Here is a 22,102-nt window from a genome sequence, read left to right as displayed (position 1 = left end):
TAACCTACCTGAACAGTTTCTAGGAAATTCAGTGCATATATGCTTAAAAAGATATGTTATAACCTATTGCAAAATAAATAAGGCTCACCACAGCCCTGAGCATATTTTTGTTGGGTGGGAACCATATCCAGCAGTCACATGTTTTCTACACACACTGTGCCAATGCATGCTTGATACCAACATCTAAGGTTAAGAGAAAGGAGTGTGGGTCAGAGCATTCCAGTCAACTTTAAACTCTTATAAACATCTGGAATTTCACAAATGGGTAAGATTTATGTAGACTTTTGGACTCCAGTATTATTTTTGTATTTATATCTTTATTTTCTAAAAAAATCTGTGTTTGTTTACATCCAGATTTTGGTTTCCTGCTTTCTTTTCTTGGTAATCATAAACTTTTTAGCAGTTGTCTGTCAGAAAAAAGATAGAAAAGAAAAATCTGCTGTAAGTGCTATTCATTGTGGCATCCACTACTTTTATATGTTTCATTGTCAGTATGACTTTTAGTATTTTTTCTAAGCTTTTGCCAAAATTGTTGACCTTCTTCACCTTCCGTCAGTAAAGAAAGAGCCACAGGCTCCAGTCTCTCAATCCACTCTTTCTTAGGTGAATGACTATAGAACTGGGAATGTTTCTGATTTTTAACAACTGCTTCTGTCACAAAAACTGTTTTCCGGTGCTTCTGTAAATTTTAGAAGACTGACCAGTGGAACTGGTTGGGAGCTTTCCAGTTTAACATTGTTTTCTTGGAAAATGCTGCTTTTCGAAAAGGAATCCATTTGCTAAAGAGGCTCAGTTTTGTCCACACTCAAGTCAATGATAGGTTTGCTTTTTTTTCACTCGAGGGGGAATTTTTTGTCATTGACATGTCATTATGTTCTGCTTGAGTCTTTCTCTAGGAAAGCTGATGATATTCAAAATCCAGTTTCAAAGCATAACATGAAATCTTTAGAGTGGCTCATCTCCCAAATAATTATTTTTTTTTTTAAGTCAGCAGTCTTGAAGGCTCATTTTTTAACCTGATTTGGGATAAGGGAAGAAGACAGTGACTGGAAAACTGCGGCAGGGCAGAAGAACTGCCTCTGTCCTGGACCCCCGAGTTAGCTGCAGGCCGCTGAAGCTGTGAGACCCGTCAGCAGGGCTGGGTGAGCCCATGTGCGCTCGAGGCGCTGCTCTGAGCCACAGGTTGATATCATCTTTCCATTAAGCTAATCACCTCACCCCATTCTTCATTACTCTGTCTTGTCCTCTGAAGGCTCTCACCACCCTATATGTTCTCAGGGAAGGAGCTCGCGACAAGGAAAATGAGGGACAAGCAGTGTGACAGGCAGAGATGCAGGGCAGTCATCACCACGTAGTCATCACCAGGGAGGGAAAAGTCACCACCATGCCTGAACTTCAGTTCGAAGAGGGCTGCAGCTAATGCTAAGTCATTCAACCCCATCAGACTAAACTTGCGCGAAGTGACCGAAGTGGCAAGCAAATTTAAATGGTCTTTGGGGCTGATTCCTAATCTCACCACCAACTTGGTCTTTTTTGTGTTTTCTTTTAGATTCCCACAGGACACTCCACTGAACAAAATGTCAGCTTTCAGCATACGAAAACAGTCTCCTAATCAAAGCGGTAATACTGAGTCTTATTCATTTTCTGATCTCAGAGCACTTAGAGGTTGAGGTGTAGCCTTCCCTTCTTTCTAAGCATTGCCATGCCCATTGTGCAGCTCCCTCGCAGTGCACACTGCCACTCCAGCGATGACAGGCTGGTTATTAAACTCAGACTAGGACCCACTTCAGCTGCAAAGCTAGCAGTGTTGTGCATAAGCTTTTGCTGGCAGACATTCAGGCCAAAACACCACACTGGGCATAGCATGGTGGGGCCAGGCAACCAGGCAGTGTGGTGCAAGGTGGCGGTTCCCTCTGCTGAGGCCTGTGGTTGCTCTGGAAACCGCACAGGAGCATGGTGGCTGGGAGTGGGCATAGAGGGCATCCATCGATCTCAGCAACATCTCTTTGATTTGCTCAAGGGAAATGAGGAGAAACTGAAGAAAACTAGAGTCAGGGAGTGGAGAAAAAAGCTATTTAATCATTGTCAGATGGGGTTGTTTATTCCTCTGGGGGACAAAGCTTGAGGAGGCCTGGAGTTTGCTTTCTATGCAGAGAAATGACCAGAGGCAAACTGGAAACACAGTAAAATTTTCCATTTCCTGGAACCTACAAAATACTTCTAAAGACTGAAAGGTTTTGACGTGCATGAAGATCTGGTTTATGTGGCACATGCCAGGCCTAGGTACACCAAAATGGGTACAGCAGCTTGGCTCTACCATGTTAAGGACATTAACTTTTTATTGCCAAAACAAGAAAGGGATAAGCTCTGTCTGCCTTTGCTCATGTGACCTGAACTGTTGTATCACATCTATATTTAATTTTTTAATTGAAACTTGGGAGACAATTCATTAGACTGGAAATGAGTACTCTTCAGCAAACCCAAGGCCTCATGCTTTAGCAAATTGCTTATTATGTTTCTTGAAAAGAAAACACAATATAGATTCCTTGGCTACAACCTTTATAGGCGATTTCCCAAAACCTTGTTTGCACTAAACAATTAAGAAAGCCATGATTTCTGTGAAACCCAAGTGATTTTTGGGTAGGTGATAACAGTTTTCCTAAAATGCTATTAGAAAAGGACAGGAATGCATATACTTGAACTCACATTTTTCCTACTTTCAAAAATTAACTTTTTTTTTTTAATGCAAATGATTGTACCAAACCAAACATATCTAAATATTTATGAAAATGGGAAGGTACAGCTTTTGCTATTGGATCTTCATTCAAATCCTTGTTTATTGAATGTTGCAAAATTTTTTTTCCATTTATGTTCACCCAAGTCCCTGTTACATCCTGGTCATCACTAGTATTATCAGTATATTCAAAACAGTAAATATTTAGGGCAAATGCACTTAGTATATTCTTGTTTGCTAATTACAACTATCTCCATTCTTGACAGTGACTATGAGACAATGCTGTTGTTTAAACTGATGGAGGTCCCTCCTCTTCTGTTTGCAAGAAGTGTTTATTTTAATAGATATTTTAATGAACCACTGGAGCTATGCAGGCGAGGCTGGGATGTCTTCATTTTTTTAAGGCTTTAAAGTCAGATTTTAATAAATATTTTTAAGAGAAAAACTAGCTCAGCAGTAAACAGGCTGATGTAGAAATCATGCAGTAAGGATAGATGACTTTTTGTTCTTAATCTGCTGTAATTGTCAGCACATTCTTACAGGTCTCACCTTTGATGTGCCTGTTCATTTCTTAATGGTCTCAAAGGACTGAATCTATGCTACTCAAAAAAGAAAGCCAAACTTTGGCATCAGGACCAAGAGACAGCAACACACATCTGTGCTATCACAGCCACGCTTCTTAAATGTTTGTCACTTCTCTAGCAGTTCAGTCTTGAAGATAGGTAGGCCAACACAGAGCCAGGGAACATTTGCAACTAGGCAAACAAGAATGATGAGTCCAATCCTTTAATTCCTTCACTGGCCTTCTTTTATTTGACAGTATGGACATATCTACAGTGAATTGCTACATGTAAGAGCGGATATAGTTTGGGTTACAGTCAGATATGTTTGTAGACTGAATTTTTATCTCTGTACTGCAGTGTTATTCTTTCATGAGAAAAATGTATTTAAAAAATCAGTCCTGGCCACTGTCACTTAAAATAGATGTTTTGGTGTTTTATTATGATTTGGTCTTTCACTCACTGTAGCTATTTGTAATTTTTCATGTTATCACTACAGCTGAAGTTCTTGTATTAAAAGCAAGAACTACAGTTTCTTATAAATCACATCAGAATGCCAAAGCACAGCTCTGACAAATGATACAATACTGACTGCATGTATTTTCTGTGAAGTGTGGTCTTTCCATACACAATCTTTATGGTCAAATGTCCTTACTGCACACCAGATAGTGATGTCTCCTGAAATCTGTTGGTGTTGAACTCCTTTTGCTTGGATACTCAGAGACTGAGGAATTCATCGAGAAAATCATGAGGGTCCCTACAGGAAAACCCAAGAAACACAGTATTCTTCATCAGTCAGTTTGTTAATTAATTGGTTGCTATTGACAAAGGTTTTGCATATTTTATTTTTCAATTTCATTTTCTGAAAAAGTTTGGGGCAAGTATCACAATTAAAAAATGGACTTTCTATTTTGGCTCAACTTCTATTTTAAAAGGGAATGTTAACAGCCGCTCACCTCAAACAGGATGATGATCTGAAACCTAGGTGGGAAGAAAAAGAACTGACAGTACAGAACAATAGTCATTGAATATTTTTGCTTGCTTCTGGGCCAAACTCCTCATAAAGGGAAACCAAAAGAGATGATAAACATTAGCTTTCTAATACAGTGAAGAATATATATTCTCACAAATCAAGTGAAGAGCCAATTGTTAGTTCCTTAATATACTAAATATCAGCATTCTTGGGCAAAGAAATTTTAGGTTGTTTTCATAAGTGAATAAGGCTTCCATGTTCATACAGTGTGTGAGTGTACGTCTGTCTGTCCCTCCAAATAACCTTTGAAACCATACACCAATTTTAGTTAAATTTGATGTAAAGATATAGATCTTGAAGGTATTGCTTTTATTAAAAGTTCAGTAAAACTAGGTAGCTTGTTGAAAAGAGATTCTGTTCATTCAGTCACTGAGGAAGAAACTTCCGAGGGAGTCTGACCCTTTTGAGAAACCTGAAAATCCACACATGTTGGGCTGGATGTAGGTGGAAAACCACGTGATCATCTCAAGATTAACTTTCGTTCGAAATTTACATCCTGTCACACATCTGCAAATACAAAAACCACAGAAAACACCCCAGGAAACATGATTCATTAGTCTGACATCCCTGGAATTACTGTTGTATGTATATTTCATAATTCCTTTCTCAGATCTCTGATATTTGTTTACATTAAAAATATATGAAGCTGTTTCATATTAAGAATGAAACTGAATTTAGTATGGTAAACAGGGCTTCTGCAGTACCTTCAAGGTTGAATGGATTAAGACACAAGCTTTTCAGGGAAACAGTCTGCACTAAACAGGATAGCTGAAGTTTCAGTCTGTGCTAAACTTTTACATATTTCAGCCTTTTTAATAGTACTTTGAGTATCCAAAGTTATCCCATACGTTCATTTTCAAGACATGTTTCCCTGCATTTGCAGATAATAAGAGCCCCTCTGTTGCAATTAAAAGCAGACAACAGACTACTCACGATATTAATAAACGAAGGACCCTTTTGCAAGATAACAGCTGGATAAAGAAGAGGCCTGAAGAGGAAAGGTGAGAAAGCTATGAAATACAATTTTTTCTGTATTTAGTTCAGTATGCTGTGTGCATTTTCTTGGAGTGTCTGCTTTTTCATGAATGATATCAACCAGAATGATATTAATTTAATCAAATAACTATTATTTGATTATCTTGATGAGGTATTGATTGCCTTTTGGAAGTATTAGTTTGCTGGACTTTCACTGATGGTTTTCATTGGGACTTTTGAGGACTGAGCATTTAATGAGATATCAGGCTTCTCCTCTACAAGAAAAATCCCACATGTCATATATTTTGGTTTCAAGAATACAATTTGACTTTTTTTTTTTTTTATGAACATGAAGATTATAAATCTTGGCAAGTTCTTTTAAGGAGCTTAAGTCAGAATAAGTAGAAATTTACTCTAATGCAAACTAGGACTTGTGTTACAGTAGAAATTCCACCTTGAGACCAGGTCCTCATTATTTCATCTGTGAACAGCATGTAGGAAGAGATAATTCTTACTCCAAAATGTCTAGAGTCATCTAATGCAGAGATCTGTAGCTGGTGTGGTTACAGTGGTAGTAGACAGCTAGGAAATCTGACCAAGGACAGAAATCTTTTGCCAAGAAACAATTTTCTATTTTTAATATTCAAATTTTAACTAATCACTGTCTTTTTTTTTGCTTGAAGTGCTGATGAAAACTATGGAAGGGCTGTGCTTAGTCAATACAAATCCCAAGATAGCCTACACAGGTACAGTACAGTATCTGAACACCTTTCTAATGATATTGCCAAAGGAAACTAAGTATCCTTTTACTATATCCTGTTTATAGCAAGAGGTTGCTTTGTTCAATTTTAGTCTATACATGTTTCCACTGTTAATCTGATTCCAATGTCAATAATTGTTAAGTCAATCATTGCAATGGATGCAGTGTTGGTTCTGTTGACACCTGGTCTGAAATCCTGTATGATACTTCAGTTCAAGACATATATTGTTTTATTGCTGATGAGTTTTTTAATAAAAACAGTGAATAAAGTGGCTTTTCTAACCTTTTTTTTAACAGTAACACAAATGAAAAAGAAGATCAGAAAGCCGTACTTGGACGATACAGGTCTGATACTACCTTGGACAGGTAGGGCTTTTTTCTGTATGTATTGTATTTTGTGATTCTCATATCTGTGAGAGATCTTAAAAATGAAAGCATGACTGAAAGAGGTGAGTTTTTAAAATTTTGTTATTTATTAAGTATCTAAGTAGAAGACTTTGAATGATTTTTGCATGAGTTGTCAATGAGAAAAATTGAAATGTGATTTGAGAAAACATTCTTTTGACACCCTGCTCTTCTTTTTCTATATCAATTTCTGCGTATTCTTGCCCCGATAAATGTAAGTATCTCTGTACAGATGATAACCATTCCTCCCCAGTTTCCTGCTTTTCAAACTATAGATCAAAGTCCTTCCTCCAGTAGTTAAGCACAACACAGCTAAACCCCTAGTTCTTTGCAAATCTTTGCTTCCACTTCATATCATGATCAGAACTGTATGCTTATCATGCTTGTGTTTGCAGATTCTTTCTGTGTTGCACCTTCAAAATTCAGCCCCCATTAACATCTGGTATCCACAACATGCTGAGGCTATGAGTACCAGCACTTAAATGCACACTGTGGAAAAAATGCACTTGATTTGTTGGATCTTGGCACTGTGTTATTTAGTTTGATGACCCTTACTTCTGTTGTAAGAAACAACAAAAAACTTGTTATATAAAATTTACCTTCTCCATAGAAGTCTGTAACAGGATAGGCTACAGAGCTGTGTGATATCACCCCTCCATCAGTTCTTCTGCAGGCCAGTGAATCCTGCTGCATTTGTTCACTGATCACGAGGAAGCCATTCTATAACTTCAGTTTACCTATTGCTTATCTCTGTATCTTTTCTGTTTCCACATTAGTCTTTTTGATCTCGGGGTCCAAATTTCCATGCAGGTGTTTAAGGTGGGTGCACACCTTGTATATATAGAGGAGTATAACAATGGCTTCTAGCTCATTTGCTATTCCTTCCCTCGTACTTCATAATATTGAATTTGCTCTTTTGAGTGCTGCTGAGAATTGAGCTTTCATTTTCATAACATTATCTATATAAATCAAAGACCTCTTTTCTGAGTGATAATAGCTGGTTCAGAGATCAATTGTTTTTCTTGGCAGGCATTACTTTGCATCTAAGAAAAGTGAATGTCATCTGCCATTTTAGAAATCTGACATCTTAGCAGATGACTTCTGAAAGCCTTGCCAGTCGGCATTTGTTTTGACTACCATGAGTTAGTGTAATTGGCAAGCAACATCATCTCACTCTCCTTCCTTCCAGATAATTCATGAACATATGGAAAAACACAGGTCTTGTACAGATCCCTCCTTCCACTCTGAAAAACTGTCGTTTTTCAAACCTTTGTTTCTTACTTTTTAACCAGATATTAATGCATGAAAGGACCTTCTCAGTTACCACATAGGAGAATAGTTTATTTAAGAGCCCTTAAAGCAAATTTCTATGAAGCTCTTTGGAAATTCAAGTAGTATATATCAGCTATGTCACTCTTACCCACATGCTCATTGACTTCAAAACAATTTTTAAGGCTTGATTTTCATGCATAGAAGCCCTGATTACTAATTTGGAAGTCATAGGACAATTCCAGTTTCTACAGTGCTGCTGAACAACATAGTCCTTTTGTAGTCTATGTCTTTTTGTTTTATGCTGAGATACTGAGATATCTGAATCATTTTAGCTTGTAAGCTGGTGTTGTGTTTTCATATACACAAATATCTAACATAAAGGATTAATATGCAACAGACGAAAGAGAATATAAAGAAAAGATTATGTACACTTCTGTTAACTAAAGCAGAATATGTCCATAAATGGAGTGAATAATGATGGTTCTACCTTAAAATCATCACAATGAGGAAGCTGCAGTCAAGTTGCTTATTTTTTCTCACTGATCACTGGTCTTCTCGAAGCTGTAATATAGCCATTCCAGGATTAATTTGTGCACACCCATTGCCAGCAGGCATCTCTGTAAGGGATGACCACGTGTTCTGCATCTCCTCAAACCTGCAACCTAAGGCATAAAAGGGTGTGGTGATGTATTTTCTCTTAGCACCTTTTCGTAGCCTGCAGTCAAATTTGGTACTTCTGCTTCCACTTTGAAGGATGTTCTCCACCAGGTACAATTCGCTTGTTTTCTTATAAATTATGTCTGGCAAGCATAAGTACAGAAGTCTCCAAGCTTAGAATAGACCTGTTTGCAGAACAGCTATATTGTTTAGTTGCCTGTGTGAAAAAGAAGCATTCATTTTTTTTCCTGTTCAAAGCTAAAAGGCAGAGTTGAAAATGGAGTATGTTCCAGGAATGTAGAAGTCTAAAGGACTGCTCCTAGTAGACCTTGGTATTGGAGATCTCTCAGAGCTGTTTACAGAATTTTTGTAAGTCATGCTGTCTATATGGAAAATAATTGTTGTCTGTGTAAGATGCTGTAAAATGGTAGTCTTCTATCCTGAAAAAGGTCTTTGGGAGTTACCTGTTTTCAAGCTAGATATTGGAACATCTTTCCACAATTCTGCTTTGCATCTCTTCTGGCCATGACTGTAATATTCCAAAAGACAAGGATTTAAAGAATCTGGATTTATCTGGATGGATGTCTCTTCAATATCTAGTTTTCAAAATGGCAAAATAGCCACTGAAATTTTAATTAAAAAATACAAAATAAAATATTTGAGGAGTCTAGGAGTAATTTTGAATATAGGAGTAATTTTTTTTTTAGTTGTATGTGTAAATGTGACAATGAAAACATACCTAAAAGCCATATTAAGTACAGCTTTTTGCTTCCTGGATACTGCCATATCCATGTTCAAAGAATGTATAGTTTGATACAAATTTCGCCTAACCCAGTATCTGTAAAATTTGAACACAGGTTTCAGTATTAAGGACCTGGGAGAGATGTTGCAAGTGACAACATGCAATTGCACCATTGGCTGCCAGCACAAGGAAATACCAAGCACTGTTACATTGTTAACAGAAATCCATAGCTTGGTGGCAGTAGGTGTACATATACTGGTACTGGCATGTAGATCTACACATCACAACCCAGACAACAATTGCACTGTGCAGACAATCACAGACATCCTTTCTGGATGGAAGGAAAAATTTTATTTATCCTTTTATTTCTCTCTTATTATTAGCAACTAACTAAATATTTGACAAAAGATGGGAGAAAATTTAAAAATCGGATAGTGATGATGAAAAAAATTACATTATTATTTTTCCAAGTACTAAATGCTACTAAGTCCAGAACAGCTTCCAGGAGGAATAAATCCTAGCTCCATTTACAGCAGTTAGACTTGAAGGGATGGGACCGAAGCAAACAAGACACTTTCTTTGTCCACTTTATTAATAATTTAATCCTTTGGAACAGTAGAAATTATTAGAAAATTAACTGAGAGCAAACCAGAAACCGCTGTTCAGTCATGGTATGAACCTGTTTTGCATTTCTTGAACACTGTATGTAGCATCTCACTTATGTGAAGGACTACAATAGAACCAGAAAAATTTAAAGAGGATGGTGAGAAAGGATGATCACAGGGATTGAATAGCTTTCCCGTGCAGGATGTCTCAAGAGACAAAGATTCGTCAGCTTGGAAAAGAGTGATATAGGGAAAGTGAGTAAGGAAGGAATATTTTCTGTTTCTTGAGCTGTAAGAATGAGGAGATATTCTATAAAATGTTTAGGTAATGATTTCAAGAAAAAAAAAAGAAAATAGAAAAAAGACAAGAAACAGAGAAGAAAAGAAAAAAAAAAAAAAAGAACATTTGTTTTCCCCTTAACATATGTATTGATTATATGAGTCACAACCACAGGATATTATGAAGACCAGAAACTTAAATTGCTTCAGAAAAACATTAGATGGGTTAATGGATCATTGATCTAAAGGTGTCTGTTGGAGACAGCATTCTGGGTGCAGAGAGAGGGTATTTTTTGACCACTGCTTATCAGAAGCTGAAAAGTTGTACAAGCAGAAGTTAACATACCTACCTTTCTTTCACTTTTTTCAAAGCTTCTGCTACATTGGGCAGCAGTGGAGTAGGATGCCAGAAGGACCCTTTAGGTTTTTAAAATAAGCAAATGCAGAACTACGTAAAGTATTGTGCTGAAATTTGAAAATAGGACATGAAACGTGAAAGAAATGCTGGTTCATCGGATCGTTGTGAATTAGAAGAAATTCTCATGTTTGCAAACCAAAGTAATGCTAGTAGCAAGTTTAGTGAGACCTCTAGTGATCTTTCGAGTAACTGTAACTGCCGGTCACAGTCACAAGCTCCCCGTGACATAAGATAGTTATTTGCACAATTAAACTTAAGATTTGAAAAAAGTCACAGAGCACATGCTGGTGCAGATTGTCTTACAGCTCCTTTGAAGGCTTTCCGTTAAGTACAACAGTATTCTGTGATACTTGGCTGAAGGCAGGATACAAAATGTTTTGCACATAATATTGGATTATAGTTCTAGGATTAATTATTTTGTACCTTCAGTTTATAGATGTTTGTAGCTTCAGTACATAGATAGGAATAGATAACTAAAATTAGGTAATTTCTATATGCAAATGAAATGCTGCTCAAAATATATTTCAGCTGTTTTAACTAAATATTTAAAATAACCCTCTCAATTTAGTATTTGTAATCTACCTCACTGTACATCACTTTATATTTGAGCTTCTCGGAATCCCCTTGTCCTTACTAAAGGATATTCAATATATGGGAAGAAAGTTGAAATAAAATCAGTACTTAAGCTTTTTCAGCTACTATATCTACATGGTGCTTTCTGAGAAACATCAGAAGGGTTTTAGGCAACAACTGTAGAATCCGTAAAAGGCTTGAAAAATCACATGGTTGCTTCTTAGTGTAAATTTCATGGCTTAATAAAATTAATTCAAGCACAAATAAGTTCTTTGTTATGTGTTATTCCTGTAGGTCACTACCATGCTTTATCTGGGATTTTACATGAGTATTTTCAAATCACATTGATCTCTTAAAGCTGTAAAAAAGATAAGACTCTTGCATTTCGCAAGGGATGGTGAGGGAGAGGGAAGGGGGACAGTTTATGTACTGCTTGACTGAACATTCTTTTCTTTCTAGTATTCTCATCTAATTCAAAGGAGTTGTAATAAATTAACTGTTAACAATGAGACTTGATACAGTATGCCAATTAGTGTTTGAACATAACCTTTTAAAACAGTTCTTTACAGTGAGCTACTTAGACTCTTCAGATATTAATGCATTAAACTGATATTAATTCAGCTTCTGTTCTATACCTATCTTGATACTGGGGAATTTTTAATCTGTACACAGGGCAAAATGATGCTCCATCTTTGAACTTTATTGAAAGTGTTTTTTTTTTTAAAAAAAAAAGGATCTAGAGTGTATATTATAAATAATTTCTGTGTTTCTGACAGAATTCCAGCCAGAAGTGATACTGATAAAACAAATAAGTCCCCAACTCTGAATAATAAGCAAAGCAACAGGTATGAGTTTTGGAAACTTTATCATCTAAGTATTTTATATTATAATTTATCATGTATCACATATCATTTATCATGCATTATCATCTAAATATTATATATTATCATAACTTTTGATTACATGTACATACCAAGAATGTATAGAGAAATTATTTGTGTCATATGGCCTAATACTAGGCTTCATTTCACCACCTGACATCTGGAATGCAGGCGTCTATATCTAGGTTATCATAGATTATCTTTATAGCCAGTGAGGAGAAAAAGGGTCTTTTGGAGGACATTTTATCTGATGTTTCTCAGGTATTTTCTTTAAAATAAGAGGAATTTTTCTTAAAAATGTCTATTTCTCCACATAGATTAAAAGAAAGACCAGCTCAGATTACACATTTACTCAGCATAGCAATTATTTAAGAAACACGGTATTTTACATTCAAAAAAGAAAGAATGAATGTTTTGAAAACAGTTCAGTGTGGGTATGTTCTAGAGGTCTACATTTCTCTGCATGAATTCTACCCAATATAATATGTATTTATGAGGAAAGACTACATGAAAAAATTCTAATTAAAGTTTCCACTGTAAAGTGCCATTGAACATTGCCAGTGGAAAACTTGAGTACCCAAACATAAAAAATACTTTTTTGATATACAGGCTAACTTATTTTTCCAGTGGGAAGCTTTTCTTTTGTCAGAAGGTCAATTTTTTTTTAAACCAATTTTTAATTTAAAATAAGTTAGCACAAAATTGGCATGTTATTAGAAAAGCTGCTATGATTCAGAGATGGCCACTTTATATAGGTAATACGACTACACAAATCTGAACATTTATTTTCTAAGGAACATATAGCTCTTACCTAAATGAAAATTTTACTTAGAAAATGAAAGTCAGAAGAGCTCAGGCATTATATTTATAAATGTAAAGGGACAAATATATCACTTTGTGCCTTCATCAATGTCAGTAGTGTTCTATCAGTAATAAATTACACTGAATATGGTTGCTAGTGAAGACTGAGCACAGCAATTAAATGTCATTTTGTGGAGTGTTGAGATATTACTCTGAAGAGCAAATGAGTATCTCTGGCATTTAAAGTTCAAGTGAGGTCATTCTTTTAAATTATGATTTTGCACCATTATGTTGTAAATCACAGTGATGATGACACATGAAACATCACATAAATTGGATTTTATGTTAATTTGTCTGAAGATTATTTTTTAATAGATCCACCATGAATTCTGAGGTGGGATTTAAGTGAGATTTAAGTGGTATATACTTTTTCCTGCCAGAGATCAGTAAAATGATTTGTAAAGCTCTGTTCTTCAGTTATTCCCTTTACATTAAGAATTGAAGAGGACAAGACAATAACTTTTTTATAAACTTTATGAGAAAAATCACTGGCTTGGAATTTATATAGTTAGGTGTATGAGGAATACCAGCTTCTTTTGTAGGCATATCATAAAATAGAGTAGCATTCACATAACTGAATAAAAACCATAAGGTTTAAAGTATGAAAAATAAGGATATTAATATTTTAGTGATTGGAGACTGAAATGCAGGTACAGAAGTCAAGATTTTAAGAAATAAGAAATTACTTCGGATATAAAGTAAAAACACATCTGTTCTCTAAACATCGGAATCCCTTAAAGTGTCGCAAATCTTGTATCCTTTGAGGTATTTCCAAAATTTCAGTTGGCATATATAAACATTTACTATACACAGTTGTATCATTCTGATAGTAGAAATACAATTTCTTTTCATTTTTTTTTCATTTAAAATGATACAGTTATTGAGGATTAATGAATTAAGTATATTTCCCTAACAGACAATCATGGACTCCTAATGCAGCATCCACAAACACTGCTGCGACTTCTCCAATCAAGAAAAAAAGGTATTTATTACCACCATTGCTTTGTTGCCAGAGGATAAATAGCACTCTATTAAACCTCAATAATGTATCACAATTGCATAAAAAACCCATTACCTACTTTCTCCTCTAGCACACTTTTAACTCCTCAGCAAGCTTCAAGAATTAAACTTTAATATTCTCTGGCTTCTTCCATGGAGTACTGTGTTGCAAGGCTGTCTCTGTAGAGCCATTTTTGTGAGCCCAGTGGACATAGCACAACAGATGCTAACTCTTCACTACAGCCCCTAACTCAGCGAATGTATTCCTTTTCAGTGTCTAAATTTAAAGCATTGTAGCTCACTGTAATTGCGACCAGCTGAAATCTCTGATGCTGAACTTGACCCTGTGCTGTTGCAGTACATATGAACCACACAGTTTTCTGCATGATATACAGCTAGCTTTAAACACTTGGATTTCAGATAGTATTATCTGGGCAAGAATAAAAACAGAGTGTAGAACCAAGAACTATGTTTTAAATTTAAAATATAGCACTGGTGATAGACATATTTTTATGCATCCTTCCCAGCCACAAATTCTATCTGTTTGTGATTTTCTCTTCCATATTTCATGTGTAAAAATTGTGATCAGCAGAATTATGAAAGTAGAAATTAAAATGTCATAATTTTCATATTAACAGCCCTGCTCGTTCAGTGGAAGTTTATGTTTTTTTCAGCCCAGTAGTTCTCTTCAGGCTCTATGAAGATGTGAAAGGCTATCACTGAATTATGAACCACTGTTTATGGTGAAAATGCTTTTTCCTCACAATTTCTGGAGCTATAGTTTTGGGGGGAGAAAAAAAAAAAAGAACTGAACGTGCTTGTGATTATGTGAACTCTAATACCAGCCTGAATGTGGTTTTTGGGTTGATACTGGACACCCTTTCCTTTGTGCATTCTATTTGGTTGTCCTTCCCATGAATGATCCATTTATTTGTACCATTCAGGTTGCAAAAAGAACACCTAGCATCAGAGAACACATTTTTCACAACAATAATTAAAATTACTATATTATTTCCAATTCCATTTAACTGTCTGGGAAAAAAAAAAAAAAAGGTCTAAAAAGTATCTGTGTGCAGTATTTCAAAATACTAGTAATTTAAGAAAAGTTCCAGGTATTTCTACATCACTTCTGACATTCTAACATTCGCAGTATGGTGTTCAGCCCCATAGCATGAAACTAATACTCAAAAATTTGTCGGTTAACACTGTCAGGCAATCTTGGATGCCTCCCCCGGTTTCAAGTAGTAAGACCACAACAGAAACAGTGGAAATCAAACGGTAAGTACTGATTGTTAGTTGTTTCCTAGTGCTTGGCTAGAGCTGATTTTGGAAGTGAGCCAATAGGGCAATTCTTTGAGGGACTGAGTTTGATGAGTAAGATGGCATGGGAAGGGAAAGCATTCCATACCTAAATACTTGTTTGGGCTCCTAGCAGCTTGATGCCCAGCATTAACTGAGGTCTGTGTGCATGAACTGCCAGAGACTTGAGGTTACATAAGTGCTCCCAAAGTTTTTCTACAATGCTTATATGCTTTCTTCATGGTTTTGCTTTGGAGTATTCCAGTTAGCTCTCCACAAGACAAATCTGCTATAGAGCGACTCACCATAAGGGCAGGAACCTATTGGTGCTATTTGGTCTGACAGCCAGGGACTAACCCTAGGCCCTTTTGGTTAACAGTGTGGACAAAAACTCAAGATCTCCTTAGTCAGTTCTCAGTGAGGTGTCTAAGAAATAATTTAGAAGAAAATCTCAGACTAAAGTTACTTGCAGATGAATGTTTAATGTTTATTTCTAAAGTTGTGGTTGCTTTCTGGCAGGTCAGAAAGAGAACAGAGAACATTTCTTGTGCTCTCATCTAAAAGCAGACTATGGATGGTTTAAAATATTTATGAATGAACTTTCATGATATTCTTTGCTTAGGTCCCCTATTGGCTGCAGCATGGCCTTGTGCTTCCCTAGTTTTAATCTTGAAAATTTCCAACATGAGTCTCACGAATATCAATGATGAAAATTAAACAGAAATGAATGGGTACATTGCAATGTTAGGTATAATTCCTTGGTAGACCACTGCCTAGGGAGTTTATGGAATCTCTGTCACTGGAAGACTTTAAGATGAATCCTTAAAACCAAGTTTAGCAATTATTTTTAATCTAATTCTGTGTTTACTACTGTCCATCTCTTTGGCCAAGATTCGAAGTCACTCACCACCCAGCAGAAAGATAGCTTCTAGATGCTAAAGTTTATTTTCTTTTAAGTCAGTGCTTACTAGATATTTTTAATATGTCAACTGTGATTAATTTATCTGGCTTCATTTCAATAATCTCACTATGATCATGGTAATTTTGAAAGTATAGGATAGGATGCATCCTGTATATGGCATTTGCTCAGCTTCCAACAAAAAGCTGGGATTCCTGTGTCCTTCTCAACACTAATTATCCAGTTACTCCTCTACTCTCATAGTTCAGAGAAGACTGAAATACAGGCTTATTCTTTCTGAAGTTTTTACAGCCCTTTCTGGATCATCTAACAACAATGTCACCAAGGACAGTTGGTTAAACGGTGACGTGCATTAAATAATTAATTTGTTTATCTTTTAAAAGTGTTTGAAAATGTGAAAGCTATTTCAAATTGTGAATATTGCTGCAACCAATAATAGTTGCCAAAGGAAAGCCTTCTACTCACCTGTGAGTTTCAGGAAATAGAGTGCTAATAATCACAGTTTTAAAAGGTCACTATCAGTCTTAAAGATGGGTGGAGCAAAGAGCTGTGTCTTTTCTTCAAATATGAGAATGGCTGATTGTTCTGCTATCCTCAGGAAGGGAGTTCAGCAATCATGGGTTTGTGGGGTTTTTTGGTCAGGGTTTATTATTTACTTACCTTTTCTGATTCTGAGACCTGATTCTAGCCTTCTATACTCAAGCATGACATGTAAACTTCTAGAGTGCTTTGCCTCAGGTCCAGGCTGATCAAGCACACTTTACAGAATGCTTAAAAAAATTGCAATTGAAACCAAGAATGTAAGCAGCTCACTGTAATTGAGTTTTTGGGTTGTGACTTGTGTGCTGAAAACAAAACAGTATTGATCAGAGTGATTGACTGGAGAATGTTAATTGAAGAATGATTGTCTTAGTAACATATAAAGAATATGATTAGAATTTAGTATTATGCTACTTGAGTTAAACAGGTTATGTTCCACATTAAGAAACCAAGAAAAATAACATCTTGGAAGGAAGCAAAACTAAAATTAATTGCTCTTGGCTGATCTGAAATCTTGCCAAATGCTTCGTTACTAGCATTTTGCTACTTGGTTTCTGAAATGTTTATTCTTTTCTTTCTGTAGGACCACTTCAGAAAATTCAGAGGCTCCAACAATGTATGTTTTGCTTACTTTGCTTCTTAGTAGATTTAAAATTGCAACACACTCCTGTGCACAAACCTTGATTATTATTTTACATTTATTTATAATACAAAGCCTGTATAATTTACCTGGGAGGGTTTCTCCATAGTCAATGTCACAGAAGCGCATGAAGAAGACTTCCTTCCTTGCAGAATTGTAATTATTTTCACATAGCTTAGAACATTTCACTGGATATTTATTCAAATTAAAAAACCAACTGTAACTGCATAAAAAATTAAAAACTGCTTCACAATTTTAGTTCACAGTTGTATATGTTGCTAATGCAAATACTCCTTTATATTAAATTGATGCTTTAAAGAGAGAGTGAAAAACAGAGCATGAGCAAAGTGAAGAAAAAAAAGTAGCAAATTAAAAAGCTGTGCACATGCAATGGCTTGTAATAGAAGGTATTAACACAAGATGAATTGACGTAAAGTACTCTAAACTTATTTGAGTGTCTGCAAAGATTGCTCAAATTTTAGAAAATAAATTTATTAAAATAATTCATTAATTAAATGTACATTTCACATGGTCTAAATCAGGAAAAGGTTACTTAACAAACCTGTAATTTCATGGCTTATAATTAAGACAGCTACACAACTTGTCATGGTTTAGTTGCCATCCTAAAAGAAACATTCTCTAAAGAAGCATGTAACTCTCATTTCTCACTTTATTGCCTACCTTCTCCCTTTCTTATAATATCTTATAATTTCAGTATTCCTTTAGTAACCAATCTGACTGTTCACACAAATAGGTAAAAATAGGGAAGTGAAATTGATCACTTATTTAGCTTTTTAAAAATCAGTACTTTGTTAAATAAGTAAAATGTTAGTCTTTACTAAATAAGTAAGATTTATTTAGTAGGTATAGAAAAGTATTTTAAAGTTCCTTTATTACTAAAATAATTTTGAAACAGTGTAAGAACCACTTCATTACTATATCCATACTAGCAAAACATCTAGTCTTGGAATACTAATTTTCAAAAGTCTCAGTGGATGGAATAATCTAGTCAAGTAAAGCATTACATAACTATATATATTTTTTATATATATAACTTTATATATATATTTAAATAAAAAACCAGAAAATAGTTTCTCAAAGAAAATCCAAACTCACTGTAGTTACACTTGTAAGAATTATAATATCAACAATGATAACCCATTTAAATGATATAATGTGTTTCCAAATATCTTCTTGTGCCTTAAGTGTGTTTTTACCATTCTTATTGCAGGGTTGCCTTTTCATCAGAACAGGTGACCCCTCAGAAATCAAACGCTGATGTGGACAATCAAGATACAGCAAGGTAACATAAGCACATGTACTCAAAACAATGCTTTGATAAACATTGATAAATGTGATAAATGCTATATTAAGTACACAGTTTGTTTGATTTCCATATTTGATAGCTCATTTGGACACAGTGTGTGATAAATGGAGCACTTATCTAGTCCTACCAATTGACCCAAAATACAAACTTCAAGCTCCATCTCACTGACTTGCTAAGTTATCTCAGATGTTTAATTTTTTATTCCTTCATTCCGTCTAGCCTTCATCTTTAAGAGCAGTATATAGATAGTTGCTGCAAATGTTTGGAAACAGATGAATTGGAGTTGTATGGATTATATAGTATATTTTCTTTGGTCTTCAATAAATTGTAGGAGAGGTAATATCTGCACACTACTATGTATATATAAAAAAACCTAAGTTGTACACTGCACTGTTAAAATTTTAAATAGTACAAACCCAACACATACCATTTACTGTGACAAAATTAGTATATCTAAACAGATGGACTTGTTCTTGTGGTATGAGTTAGATGGCATATGTACTAATGTATCTTGGAAAGTGTACAGGATACCATGAAAACTATTGGTGGAAAAGACATAGAATTTTTTTTTTTTTAACTGAAATTCCAGAAAATTGTAAGGTTCTCTACTGATGGAGATGTTACATTTTCCAAAACAATCAGCAATAACCATGCAAAAATTTGACTCTGTGACCTTGACCAGAATAAAACGCTTGAATATGCAATTAAAAAGTGAGTGAATTAGAAACAGATTTCTAGGTATGCACTGAGAATTACAGTAGCTCATTTTGCAGTTTTCACCTGGAAATATTAAATGGTGCAGACACTAAAATCAGTTTAAATCAGCTAATTTTATTTAATTAGATTCATAAAGTACAGTTTTCTGAGATCTGAAGCCACAGTCCATATTATTTTGAATCGTGCCCCTCTCCCCTAAAGCCCCCAGTATATAAAACCAGTACAAAGTAATTAAGAAAACATCCAAAAGATGTCTGACAGTGTAATCCCAAGGAAAAAGCAATGTTTCAGTGAAACATTTTCTTGCCAACAAATGTGGGAGATCTTGAAGTATTAAATGTCACTGTATTAACTAGGGAAGTCACAGCCATTCTTCACTCCTAAAGGCTTGTTAAGGTCTGTCTTAATCCCCACCCTCAATCAGTTCATATTCATCATCCCTTGGTGGTTCTCATTACCATATCGAGCTTTGTATTCCTGTCCCTCCATTGGTGGAGAGCTGGAGGAACATTTTACTGGTCTACAAGTTTCTATGGTAACATTGTGCTGCTACAGCTATTTCTGTCAGTATATAAACTATAAGTAGCCTGTAATCTTAGTGGGCAAAATTCAGCCCTCTCTGCTTCTGCTATAATTCCTTCACATTTGACTGGTGCTTCAGATGTCATCCATCTGCTGCTGCTGTATTAGCTTCACAAAACTACAGATTTTTGTTAAATTTGTGCTAACCAAAAATGCATTAAGCAGCTGTCAGCAGAAGTGCCTTTCTTCTATTAAAGATGTCATATAAATACTACACTTTTGGCAAAAATTATTGTGTCACACAGGAAGTAAACAGTACATGAAGAGTATTTCTAGTAACACCGACATTTATTAGAATATTTTATCTTACATCCTTTAATTTCCTGTATTTTTACTTAGAGTGGAAAGATTTTCAGGTCATGCTTTTTAAAGTCATACTTAATTGATTTTTTGTCTTTTGTTCAGGATTCTGATAGGGATGTTAAAGGAATAATGAATTCATTTCAGTATAAAATAAGTGGAAAATGCCAGTTTGTTTTCTCTCAAACTGGTCAGTGATACAAGGAAAATCTTCTGGAAGGTATTTACCTGAAAAAGATGTCAGATACTATCTCTTTTGGCTAAAAGTGTAAGTTTCACTGTATACTGTTCCATGCAAGGCCTAACACTGATTCTGTTAAAGTAATTTTTGCATTGTTTTCAAGTACAACAGTTAGACGTGACACCCATCTTAAAACACAGAATATACAATAATATATCTGGAGGCATGGATATATGGCTCTCCAGTTTTTGGATATGATTAACAGAATGGAATAGGCATCTCATGATTAGTTAGGGCATCTATAGGTACCCTAGACAACATAAGTAGGCTAGGATCCAGCAAAAGTAAAGATAACCACTGTCTAATAATTGTGTATTTTTCAGAGCATAATAGGTCGCCCTCAAATCAGGTCTCTTGGTATCTTACCAATGCAGCAACATATGAGCACTGCACTCTGGATCCATACAGAGACATTTTTTCTGATTTACTCAATGAGTCTTTTATTCAATGCTTGTCAAGTAATTTTTGTGTTCTCTTTCCATTTCAGTGGAAATGCAAGATTCTTGCTCTGTGTTTTTCCGTTACAGAATTGTAGCAAACATTAAATGCAGGTGTTTAAAAAACTGCGGTTTTTAAAGAACCATGTTCTGTGAGCAATCTTGTTAAATCACTTCAAACATCCAGAGGGTGTTTAACAGAGCTTTAGTCAATCTTTCATTAATGATTATAGTTAGGATGCAGAAACATGTGTTTCTATAAAATGCTTTTATATGGGATTCACTTGTATTCAACTACACTGCTTCCTTGTATATGATCTATACAGAAAACAACAGTATTCGGCATGGAGAGCCACATTTACCATGGCAGTAACCAAGATATTACCACCAAAAGATGCAGAATAATCAAAAAAACATATTTTCAAGAGTTCATAAATTGTAGAAGTAATGAATTTATCTCTTAATTTGCATAGATACATCAGAATTTATTTTGGACATACTTGAGGAGAAGCTTTTGAGATAAGAGTAACAGGGGTTATACAAGAACTTAGAGATCTCACTCAGCTCTTAAAGCATCCCTATTGAGATTATCTACCAGTGAATGACTATGAGCCTGTAGGGGCACAGGCCATATTGTAGACACTTTTACATAAGTATGTCTTTTTGGTATGTCATCAACAGCAGAGTTAGGTTGAAGAAAATGTTTCAGCTGTGTATTTGTATGTATGTGGGTGAGAGAGTCATCTAAATTTCTAGAGAACAGAAACAAGGAACTAGAATATTTTTTTCTGACATAATTAAGCAGATACTATATTCTTGGCTCTTTAGCATTTTGTTTTCTATGAAGTACAGTACACTGTATAATAGTTCTGTACAGGATTTTCCTATATTGTAGAGGGTAATTCACTATAATTACTCCTGTGAGTAGCAAATTTAGACAATGCTGTAAATATGTTTGTATTATGCATCCTTTTAATTATATTCCTATTTGACCTGAGATGTGCTGCCAGTTTTCATTATAAAAGATCGTGAAAGAACAACACATTAATTACATGTCCTTTAACTATCTGTTGTAACAAGGGCACATTTTTCCATGTCTATCAACATTTGGAAACTTTTAAGAGTGGAAAAAATTAAATACAGATTTTTTTCAAATTATTTTAAAAATATGAGTAAATTGGTATCAACTTGGAATTTTTCAAACCAATGGAATTAAAATCATCATGTCAGGTCTCCTAAATTAACACTTATTGATAAAACTTTTATTGCTCTAGAGCTGCAAAGAACACAAAACTGAGAGAACATGTAGGTGCATTTTGAGGCATTGGCCAATTATGTGTTCCCAT

The 22,102-nt window shown here is 35.2% G+C and overlaps 1 protein-coding gene across 1 annotated transcript in view; it reads left to right on the top strand.

The window, feature by feature from the left end:
* SCEL (sciellin) overlaps window positions 1-22,102 on the top strand; it is a 50,098-nt gene that overhangs the window by 5,198 nt on the left and 22,798 nt on the right. The window contains exons 2-9 of the mRNA XM_074816725.1: window positions 1,550-1,620; window positions 5,211-5,328; window positions 5,986-6,048; window positions 6,360-6,428; window positions 11,790-11,858; window positions 13,672-13,737; window positions 14,967-15,032; window positions 18,384-18,455. Coding sequence (XP_074672826.1) covers window positions 1,578-1,620; window positions 5,211-5,328; window positions 5,986-6,048; window positions 6,360-6,428; window positions 11,790-11,858; window positions 13,672-13,737; window positions 14,967-15,032; window positions 18,384-18,455 — 566 coding nt within the window. The 5' untranslated portion in view covers window positions 1,550-1,577. The remainder of the gene's footprint in view (window positions 1-1,549; window positions 1,621-5,210; window positions 5,329-5,985; window positions 6,049-6,359; window positions 6,429-11,789; window positions 11,859-13,671; window positions 13,738-14,966; window positions 15,033-18,383; window positions 18,456-22,102) is intronic.

This window comes from Strix aluco, chromosome 2, assembly GCF_031877795.1.
Source record: "Strix aluco isolate bStrAlu1 chromosome 2, bStrAlu1.hap1, whole genome shotgun sequence".
NCBI classification, from domain to species: domain Eukaryota; kingdom Metazoa; phylum Chordata; class Aves; order Strigiformes; family Strigidae; genus Strix; species Strix aluco.
Note: the sequence above shows the minus strand (reverse complement) of the source record. Positions and strands in the feature narration are given on the sequence as shown.